Consider the following 10915-nt stretch of genomic DNA (forward strand, 5'->3'; position numbering starts at 1 on the left):
GCAGCTGGGGGCCAGGCCACCTCAGGGACACGAAAGAGCCTCAGAGTTAAAAGAATAAACTTTATTGTCAGCTCCTGACCATCAGGGCACTCCTCCTGGCGCGGCCCGGCGGCTACTTGTATGAGTTGGCCTTGTGCTTGGGCAGGAAGGCAAAGTTGGCCGGCACAGGTCCCAGCAGCATCTCACTGGGAGAGGACAAGGTGGGGTAAGGTTCGGGACCCCGTACTGCTCCAGCCCCAACCCCCACCAGCCTGCCCTCCTGATGCAGACCCACCTGATGCGGACCCAGTCAGCCGAGTTCTGGCTGGCCATGAGCGTCTCCAGGTAGTCTCGACCCAGGTAGTAGGGCGGCCGCTCATTGATGTGTTGGGGCAGGTGTTCTAGCAGGCCCACGGGCACGTACCTGTAGATGGAGCTGGATGAGGGGCGGAGCCAGAGCAGGCAGGGGGTGGGGGCAGAGAGCTGGGCCACACACCCTCACCTGCACAGGAAGGACAGCCACTCGAGCAGGAAACGGCGGGTCTTCTCCACGCCCTGCGTGTCAGAGCCCCAGTGCTCCAGGCCGTGGTGCGTAAAGTCCCGCAGGATGTCCAGGCGCTCGGACGATGAGATGTCCCAGTGTCGCTGCTCCTTGATCTCCGTGAACAGCCATGGCTTCAGCAGGGCCCCCCTGGGAACAGTGGACAGGTGTGTGAGGGGGGCAGTCGGGGGGGGGCACTGCCTGCCAAGGCTGAAGCACTGCTGCCCAGCCCGTACCTACCACGCAGCCTGAGCCTGCACCCATCACCCACTGCCCTGCCTACACCCATTGCCTGATACCCATCACTCACTGCCTGATATACCCAGCCTGCGCCCACCACCCAAGGCAGGCCCGGGCTTGGGAGGAGCAGCGTGGCTCCCTGGGTGGACAGCCCCAGCCTAAGCCAGAGCCCTGGCTACCCAACACCCCCACTCCCCAAGCTTCCCACGATTGGATGCCGTCCCATGACAAGTGGCCACAGAAATGTGTAAACGCCAACCTTACTCCACCCCCTCCCTGACCCCCCCGCGGGGCTGTGGGGGAGGAGCAGGCCAGGTTTGGGGTGTCCAGGGCTCTCGGTGGTAGGCTGGACCCGCCCCAGGTGCGAAGCCACTCACCGAGCAATCATGACGCCAGCAACGCCGGTCTTCATGGCACGGTTGGCGTCCTCGTACGACAAGATGTCCCCGTTTCCTGAGAGAACGGGGGCAAAGATCTCTGAGGGCTGCGGGGCTTCCTGCTGGCCCATGGCCCCACAGGGGCGGCGGGGAGACGGGGTTGTGTGGCGAGCGGGGCAGGGCTCAGGGAGGTCTGGGCACCCACCGAACAGTGGCATGGGGCTGGCAGCCTGGACACACTGCTTGATGTACTGCCAGTCGGCCAGCTTGGTGTAGCGCTGCTCCCGGGAGCGGCCGTGGAGCTGCGGGAAGGCAGCCGCAGACGGAGGCGGGCGGGGAGGGAGGCTGAGAGAGAGACACAGGGGAGAGAGAGGCACACAGACCCAGAGACCCAGAAAGATAGACAGGCAGACCGAGAGGTGTCGAGAGACAGACCGGAAGGTGTAGAGATACAGAAAAAGAAAAGCAGACAGATGCACAGACCCCAAATGACAGCGAGAAAGACAGAGCAAGAGTAGAGAGAGGGACACAGAGACCCCCAGAGACACAGGCAGATGGAGAGTCAGGGAGACAGCGAGAGGCAGAGGGAGAGAAATATAGAGACAGAGAACATCAGAGACAAGGAGACCGGCAGAGACCATGAGAGGCACTGAGAGGAGACACAGGGACAGAGGAAGGTCAGAGATCACGAGGAAGAGGGAAAGAGAGTTTCAGGGGCGGGGCAGAGAGCCGTTAGCAGGGAGACCTGAGGCCTGTGCCCCAAGGGAGCCCCAATACCCCTGTGCCCGGGCAGGGGACCCACCGTGGCCAGCGCTGCACCCCAGTTGTGCAGCTCCGGCAGCAGGCGGTGGGCCAGGTTGGCGTGCTCCTGGACACCCGAGCGGATCTTCACAGTCAGCGGCACATCCAGCACCTGCGGGGGACGGCGGGCAGAGGGTTGGGGGTGGTGGGGGCAGGGGAACAGACGGGGACCTGGGTGGGGGCCTTGGACTCACCTGGCTCATCCCGCGGACGATCTGCCGGAACTTGCCGGAACGGCTCATGAGGGCACACCCGCCGCCCTGGGGGTGAGGGGGGGAGGAGGTAAAGGTGAGCAGACGGGAAGGGGGCAAGGTGGGGGGTGGGGGGACGCCTCCAGAGACGCAGGGGCATGGGAGGACACAGGCGCTCACTGCCCGCTCCTGCCGGGGAAACCGAGGCTGGAGTCCCATTCTGCGGGCAGGGTCCCGGGCCTCCGCCCTCTGGGGCCCCCGGTCACCTTCTTGTACACCAGATCAATGGGGCAGCCCACGTTGACGTCCACGAAGTCCACCTCGATCGTGCGGTTCAGCAGCTCCGCGCAGCGCGTCATGGTGTCCGGGAAGGCCCCTGCCAACTGTGATGGGGGCGGGCCATGGTGAGGGGCACCCCCCCCAGGACCCCAGCTTGCGGCCCCGAGTGGAAGGAGGCTGGCGTCCGTGAGCACCCCGCATCTTCGCTCCGCCCCTATAGCGTCGGCGCTGACCTGCACCCCGAAGAGGTCCTCGCTGTGGTGGCGCTTGAGCAGAGCCCACTCGGACGTCTGGCCCTGCAGCAGGCTGGTGCAGATGGCCATCTCCCCGCACGTCACGTCCGCCCCGAAGCGCTTGCAGACCCGCCGGAAGGGCAGGTTTCCGCACTGGGGGAGGAGGATGGGCTCCCGTGAGAGTGCAGTACCGGGGGACCCCCGGGTGGGGACAAAGGGACGCTGGACACCGTTGGGGTGACCCTGCCCCCGCCCCGCCCTGCCCACGCCTACCGTGGTGAGGGGTGCCAGGTACAACTTTCCACTGATGTCTAGCTGAAGGGACAGAAATGGGAGGCCTCTTACACCCCATCTCTTGCTCCCGCTGGATCGTGCCCTCCCCGGACCCCACTGGCCTTTGCCTGGGGCCTCTGTTGAGGCCAAACCCTCTCCACAAGGAACGCATTCCCACCATCCTATGCGACTGGAGGGCTCTTATTCAATCGTCAAAGCCCCAGTTCTGATACCCCCCTCTTCTCTCCTGCTCCCTTTTGCCCACCCATGCATGACCCGTTGGGCTGTGCATATGGCCATCACCCTGTGGCCCCAGCTCAGTCCGGGGTGCAGAAGCAGTGTCAGCAGAGACACCCTGGTCACGTACTCGCTTCTTCTCACGGGGCCGCAGCCTGACGATGTCCTCGTCCGTCAGGGCCCCACAGGTCTGCACAGGGCTGCTGGCTCGAGCAGTGGCGTCTGGCTCGGGCAGCGCCTGTGGGGCGTCGCCATCGCCCGTCCCGGGCACATCCTGGGTCTCCACGGCCTCGGGGGTGGGCCCCGGAGCCTGGTTTAGCTGGCGCAGGACCTGGTCGGCCTGCTCAAAGCGGACTTTGCGTTTGCGTAGCTGCTGCTGCAGGCCCTTGTCCAGGCCATTGCGGACGGGTGGGGGCTGCGTCCCTCGGGCCACTAGCTCCTCCCGCACCAGGTTCTGGCCCTCAGGACCCAGGTGGGCTCCTGCGAAGCGGCAGGTCACCCCATAGGGACACCTGCCAAAGGTATCGAAGAGCACGCAGCAGGGGCCTAGGTCTGCCGGCTTGTTCTCCAGGTAGGTGCCCAGGTCGTGCAGGAAGCGGCAGCGGTCGCCATAGAAACACTTGGCTGCAGAGCCCTGGGGAGGGAGGCGGGGCACAGGGGCAGGGCATGAGAGGACCAGGAGGGGCTAGGGCAACCAAGCAGTCCCTGTCAGAGCCTCGGCCCTGTGGTGGTGGCAACCACCCCGTGCCTCAGTCTCTTCATCTGTAAAATGGGAACGCCGAGGGTTCCTGTGTCCTGACATCACGGGAGTGGAAGGCGGCGCAGAGGGGCAGTGAGGTGCAGACTGAAAGCCTGCAGTGTTTTGTTCACCCCCACCCCCAGGGGACCACCCACACACACCCTCACCTGGACCACGGAGGGGCAGAGGCGGTTCCCGTTGTCGTAGTGGCTGGGCTTTAGGTGGGGCCGGCCCTTATTCTGACCTCGGGCCCGTTTCTGAGCCTGGGGCTGCTCCTGGGGCTGAGTGGCCTCCTCCATCTGTCCATCCTCCAGCCGGGCTCTTTTGGCCTCTGGCTCCGCCAGGTCTGGGCCATTAGGTTCGGCTGCTTGAGCTTTCTGGGTGGCCTTCTCCTGTCCCCTGGCTTCAAGGAACTCATGGAACTGCTCCTTGGTGGTGAGGTACCTGCCGGCGAAGATGGCAGCAAGAGAAGGGCTTGTCCAAGAGTCCCCTCTGGGGGCACCAAGGTCAACTGTCGTGCCGTAGTCCACAAAGACAGTGTTCTACATGCACCCTACTGTGGTGAGTACTGACGAGATCTTAAAAACACATGAGCGGCCATCTAAGGGACAACTAGTGGTCTCTCCCGTCCAGAGGAACAAGAGCGAGAAAATCGAGGGCACGCGGAAACAATGAGTCCGATGGACTAATGAGTCACAGTAACATCAGTGTCCACAACCCTCAGACCAGAAGCACTAGATGGTGCCCGGCTACCACTACCACCTGCTCTGGAAGGGACCCCTATGAAGGTCCTGGGTAGAGTGGGAGAAAGAGGTGGAACACAACTCAGTCATACAAACAAACAAGAAAAGAACAGGCTGACTGGTTGGAGGGAGAATCCTTGGTGGCGCAGTGGTTTAGATATTGGGCTGCTTACCACAAGGTCCACAGTTCAAAACCACCAGCTACTCCGTGGAAGAAAGACGAGACTTTCTATTCTCGTAAAGCGTTACAGTCTTGGGAACCCACAGAGGCAATTTTACTCTGCCGTACACGGGTTGTTTATAGGATGTTAGTTTGAGGACTAAGGTACGCTTGACCCCAAGCTGTGGTAGTCTCCACTGCCTCATATGCATGTGAAACTTGGACACGGACTAGGGGAAGACTGAAGCAGCAGCAATGCATTTGAACGGTGGTGCTGGAGAATATTCAATGTACATGGATTGCTAAAAGGGACAAATTGATCTGTCTTAGAAGAAGCATTGCTAGAGTGCTTGTTAGAGGCAAGGATGGCAAGACTCCGTCTTACATACTTTGGACATGTTGTCGGGAGAGCCCAGTCCCTGGAGGAAGACATCATGCTTGGTAGAGTGGCGGGGCGGTGATAAACAGGAAGGCCCTGGAGGAGATGGGGTGACACCGTGGCGGCATCATTGGGCTCAGGCATCGGAACCATTGTGAGGATGGCACAGGACCGGGCAGTGTTTCACTATTGTGCAGAGGGCCACTGTGTGTTGGAGCTGGCTCCATGTCACTGTCACCTAACAATAACATTGTGGTCCCCGTGAGTCAGAATCAACTCAATGGCAGTGAGCATGGTTGACAGGCCTCTAGCAATCGTGATGTGTGCACACCTCAGAATAACCAACCATTCGAGATACACGGGGCAGCATTTGTACAAGGATAAAGTCCCAAAGGGTCAGGAGAGAACGGGATGGTAACAGTAAACACAGGGAGAAGGCAGGGAGCATCGAAGGGGATTGCAATGGATGAGACAAAGCAAAATTGGAATCGTTGACTGTAAAACTGGTAATCTGCTCTGCATACCATTGACCAATTCACAAAGAATTTTAAAAAAATAGAATCCTCTAAACTCAGATTCAATGAATGTCGGGAAGGGCAGTGAGAATCCCAGGGAATTTCACCAAAAAGGACCAGCCAGCCCCAGCCCGGATGGGCCTGCTTTATCCCGAAGTCGCCACTATCCAGAGTTTCTTGAGCTAAAAACTACAGAGCACTAGAGACGACTACCCACGACCACGTTACAGGAAGGAAAACTACAGGTCCCAGCATGCCTTGCAGCGCGACCAGCAGCCGCCATACTTCAGTTCTTCCTTTAAACACTGCAAACCCCAACATGCACTGCGGCCGCCGCCTCAAGCCCCGCCCACCCCGGCATGCCCCGTGGCGTCCTGAGCGCATGTGTGACAGTCCACAACGTGCGCGAGCTCAGATCCCGCCGCAGGTTCTGCGAGGCCGAGGAAGTGCCCGGAGGAGAGAAGGCTGAGAGCTTCCCACCCTGCGCCGCTGCCTCACCTCCCAGCATTCACCGCTCGCGCCGCGCGACGGGAGCCAGGAGGGCCCCATGGATTGCCCCAAGTCCCCGCGACTCACTGAGGTTTAATAGGCGCCACTCCCCGTTCTGGCGCGCTGGCTGCGGAACTTCCCTCCCCGTCTGCTGGGGCCTCCTCCGCCGCTCCCTCCGCCATCGGCCCCCCTCACGCGCCCTCTGAAGAGTGGCGGGAAAAGACTTCCGGGTCGCGCGCGAGTGTCTCCCGGTCCGGTTGGACAGACGCGCATGCGCGGGCGCTCCCTCGCCGTGCCCGCGTCGGCGTGGGGCGGGGCCTCGAGGTACAAGTAGGTGGGAACCTTTGGGTCCAGTGTTCTCACGGGGATTGCAAACTGGCGGCTCGCGCGCCGAACTCCGTACACCGTCGGGTCATGTTTTTCCTGCGTGAGTTTTTGAAAATTTAAATTCCGCTAGGCTCGGGCGGGACTTTTTCAGTGAACAAATAATATGCTGAGTTCGAGGTGCTGGGGAGACAGCAGAGAATAAACCATACCCACGATTTGCTCAGCTGGGAAAAAAGACATAAAAGAGTAACTCACCGCGGTCTAGTCAGTACCGACCTCATAGCGACCCTCCAGGACTGGCCCTGTGGGTTTCGGAGACTAATTCCTTACGGGGGGTGGGAAGCCCTGTTTTTCTCTTGCCCAGTGGCTGATGTGTTCCAACTGCAAACTTTCTGATTAGCCGTCCAGCGTAATCACTACGCCACCAGGACTCCATAAATACAATAAACCAAAAACCAAACACTGCCTTGCCGTGGATTCCGACTCTTAGTGACTGTATAGTTCAGGGTAGAACTGCCCCTGTGGGTTTCCAACGCTGTAAATCTTGATGGAAGTAAAAAGCCTCATCTTGCTCCATAAACATTAAAACAACACAACCAAACTCAGTCATAGAGTCAATTCTCTTTCACAGGGGCCCTATAGGACAGGGTAGAACCGCCCCTGTGACTTTCCAAGGATAACTTTTTAAGCAAGTAGAAATCCCATCTTTCTCCCTCTAAGCGCTGGTGGTGGTTTTGAACTGCAGGCTTCTCAGATTGCAGCTTAACCCTAACCACTAGGTCACCAGGACTCCTGCATAACAATGGAGGATCAGATTGTACTGTGTGTTGATGAAGGAGGGAAGGAAGTGGCCAAGACATGCAGGGAAGGCTTCACCAGGAGGTGACACTGCAGTACATATTGGAAGGAAGTGAGGGAGAGAGCCTTTGGGATGAGGGAGGGAGGAGTGGTCCCAACAGGGCAGAGCTCAGACAAAGGTCCTGGAGTAGGCCTGGGCCAGGTGAGTTGGAGGAAGAGTGAGCTAGGAGGCCCTTGTTGCTGGAGCAGAGCAGAGTGAGCAAGGTGGGCAGAGGAAGAGGGGAGGGGCCAGGACTTACAGGGCCCCGTGGACTTCAAGGAGGGTTCTGGGTGGCTTTTTGTCTGCTTGTATTTATTAAAACAGAGACTAGTGGCTCTGTGCTCAAACATCATTGTGGTTCTGAACTGACTTCCACAAAATGGAACTTAATGGTCACCCACTCTTCACAACTACATACTGGACCGAAAGGAAACGGTCCACGGAGATGACGACCAAGACAGAACTTCTGCAGACACTTGTGATGAAAACTTGCTGGAAAAGGAAGTTGGAATCTATGTGCAACCATGTCAACCTTCGCGGAGGCCGAGTATCAGAGGCAATGTCACCACTGTCTCTTCCCATTTCCCCGTTAATTTTATCGTCAGTCACCAGAAAAAACAAGAACGTGTTCTCAGCATGCGGAATTGTTAAGTCCGTTCCATCAGAGTCTGGTGTCTCTTTTGAGGTCTACTTATTTGCAGATGGGGGGAGAGGCTGGAACCAGGTTCAACACATCATACATTCTCAAGCGATGCCGCATCTTCATCTGCTATCCGAGATCTATAAGATAAATGGAGGGGGTCACCTCCTCCCGCACCTTCCATTCCGTTTCATTTCCTCAGGGTCCCACTTCCGCATAAGGCCCACAATCAGAAACATCGTGGCTCAGCTTCGATGACTCCTAGCTGGGGATACAGATACTCCTTGTACCCGGATCTCTGAGGATGCTGGTTTTTCACCCCAAAGGTGGTGTGCAAAGGAAGACATAGCTAATCAAGTCACTGCTTGCCCAAGTCCTGCTGCACCCCTCACACCCTCTGTACCTTGAAGAAGGTCAATGTCGTACTGGGAGTCAGGGGCTGTCCTCTTCAGAACTCAGTCTCTTCACTTAGCAACCGGGAACATTGCTCGTGTTATTGGACCTCTCAGCCTCAGTCTTCTCATGGAAGACGCTCCTTTGAGGGGAGGATTCAATCAATGTAAATGGTTACAGTTGTTGTCATTACGTTACTATCATTATTTGTCCCGAATCATCTTCAGGAATGCACCTCAGGATAAACTCACTGCCACTGACTTGATTCTGATTCACAGCAACCCTATAGGACAGGTGTGTTAGTCCACGTTGAGTAGAGACACAAGTCCAGAGGCGTGTGTGTGTAATAGAGAACGTTATATCCAAGAGTAATTGTACATTAAGAACACATCCCATCCCAGTCCAGACCAAGCCCATAAATCCGATATTAGCCCATGTGGCCGATACCAGTGTGTATATTTCTCTTCAGACTCACACAACACATGCAATGACATGAATGCAGGAAGATCACAGGTCAGTGGATGGAAAGTCTTGTGGATCCAGTGGCGGTGGAAGCATCTCAGCACTGGTTTGAGTCTCCACGTGGCTCCTCCAGCTCCAGGCTCTGGCTCCATCAGCAGAGCTCCATGTTTCTTATCAGCAGGAAGATGAAGCAGAGAGTGTGGGTCTGGCCTCCAGTGAGCTAGTTATCTATGTAGCGCCTCCAAACGAGGTCATCAAGCTGCGACCTGATTGACAGGCTAAGCTCCACCCCTTCACTCTGAAGTCTCAAGTTGACACCAGCTTAGGTAACTGCCACAACAGGGTAGAATGGCCCCTGTGGGTTTTTGAAACCAAAACTCTGTGGGAGTCAAATAGCCCGTCTTCCTCCCACAGAGCAGCTGGTGGTTTTGAACCGCTCACTTTGCAGTTAGCAGCCCAACCCAGAACCCGCTAGACCACAAAGGGTTTCTGAATCCCACAGGAGGAAACACCGCCAGGTGCTGTGCTTTCCCCACAAGTGCCGTCCTCTTGACAAGCCCGTCATTGCCACTGTGGTGTCAATCCATCTCGTCACGGCTCTTCCTCTTTTTGGTTGTTTTGCCGAGCCTGGTGCCCTTTTCCAGGGACTGGGTTCTCTGGATGGTCGGGACAAGGTCTGTTGAGTCTCACCACCGTTGCCTCTAAGGAGCATTCTGGCTGTACTTCTCCCAAGACATGTGGCGTGTGTTCCGGCAGTCCATGGTCCTTCAATACCCTGCACGGGCACCATCATCCGGATGCATCCGTTCTTCTTGGGTCTCCCTTATCCACTGTCCAACTGCCACGTGTACATGAGGTGACTGAAAATACCATGGTTCGGGTCAGGCACACTGTCGCCCTCAAGATGACTTTAAAGAGTCTTGTGCAGTGGACAGGCGAAAGATGAGGCTTTCTACTCCTGTACAGTGTTAGTCTCTGAAGCCCACGGGGGCGGTTCTACCCTGCCCTAGAAGGTGGCTCTGAGTCAGCATCGACTCGATGGCAGTGAGTTTTTTGGGGGGGGGGGGTTGCAGCAGATTTGGGGCCCTGGTGGCATCCACAAAGACAGCAGTTCGAAGCCCCAGCTGCTCCTTGGGAGAAACATGAGGCTTTCTACTCCCATGAAGAATTACGGTCTCGGAAACCCACAGGGGCAGTTCCACCAGAGGGACTCTGGACAGTCTCAGCCTCTTCTCCATTTCTCACAGTGTTGCCTACTGGCCCCGTGGTGAGGCCTCGCTCGGCCTTGCTCTGCATGGAGTTGCAGTCCTTCCTGAGGGCTGTCGTCTCAGATCTTCAGCCTCGGTCTTTCATTGCTGGCCTTGAAAAGGCCTCCCCAGGGAACAGGAGGGACTTGCGAGAGGTGACAACAGAGTTCTCAAGTGGCCTTCCCGTGAGTTCTAACTTGTGCTGACCCCTACATGCAACAGAGCAGAACTCCCTCTAGAGTGTTTTGGGTTTGGGTTGGTTTTTTAGGGGGAGGGGACCTGCAGTCTTTACAGAAAGAGCTCAGCAAGTTGTCCTGCAGAGCTGCTGGGGAGGAGGCTGTCAAGACGTCCCCCTTTCCCTGAGCAGAGGAGCACTGCACCACGGCGCCACCTGGGCTCCTCACAGCAGGGTGGAGACCAGCTTTGATAAGTTGGGAGAGAAATAAGACCACCACAGAATGGAACGTGGAGCCTTTGGTCCCCCAGCTCTGGCCTCTTCTGCCCTCTGTAGAACAAGCTGGGAATCAGATGTTGGAGTTTAAAACCAGTTATCCTTGTGAGACAGACTTCTTGTCTACCTAAGGAGCTCCTGCACCTTAGTGGTTAGGCAATGGGCTGTGGGCCTCAAGGTCAGCAGTTCAAAACCACAGGCACCTACAAGGGAGACAGATGGAGCTTTCTACTCCCATAAGCAGTGACAGCCTTGGGAACGCAAAGGGGTCAGGTCCACCCTGTCCTGTAGGGCTCCTATGAGTGAGTTTGGGTTTGATGCCTGCCCCAGGAAGTAAATCGAGGGGATGAGCATATAACAGATTTCTAAGGACTCTTGATG

General features: G+C 57.4%; 1 protein-coding gene across 2 annotated transcripts; it reads right to left on the bottom strand.

Annotated features, from left to right (window-relative positions):
* Positions 1-40: 40 nt before the first annotated feature.
* Positions 41-6422, bottom strand: DUS3L (dihydrouridine synthase 3 like). Of its 2 annotated transcripts, XM_075545396.1 has the most exons (13): positions 6264-6421; positions 4058-4334; positions 3282-3785; positions 2915-2956; positions 2642-2794; positions 2396-2512; positions 2133-2198; positions 1940-2050; positions 1343-1439; positions 1138-1213; positions 482-670; positions 275-403; positions 41-185 (listed from the first exon to the last, which is right to left on the bottom strand). In XM_075545396.1, exons 1-13 carry the CDS (start codon positions 6356-6358, stop codon positions 113-115), a joined length of 1929 nt encoding a protein of 642 aa, XP_075401511.1. In that variant the 5' UTR covers positions 6359-6421; the 3' UTR covers positions 41-112. The 2 variants fall into 2 exon arrangements, with proteins under 2 accessions (XP_075401511.1, XP_075401521.1); XM_075545406.1 differs by lacking the exon at positions 2915-2956 and having other exon boundaries at positions 6264-6422.
* Positions 6423-10915: the final 4493 nt, after the last annotated feature.

Source organism: Tenrec ecaudatus, chromosome 1 (assembly GCF_050624435.1).
Source record: "Tenrec ecaudatus isolate mTenEca1 chromosome 1, mTenEca1.hap1, whole genome shotgun sequence".
Taxonomy (NCBI): domain Eukaryota; kingdom Metazoa; phylum Chordata; class Mammalia; order Afrosoricida; family Tenrecidae; genus Tenrec; species Tenrec ecaudatus.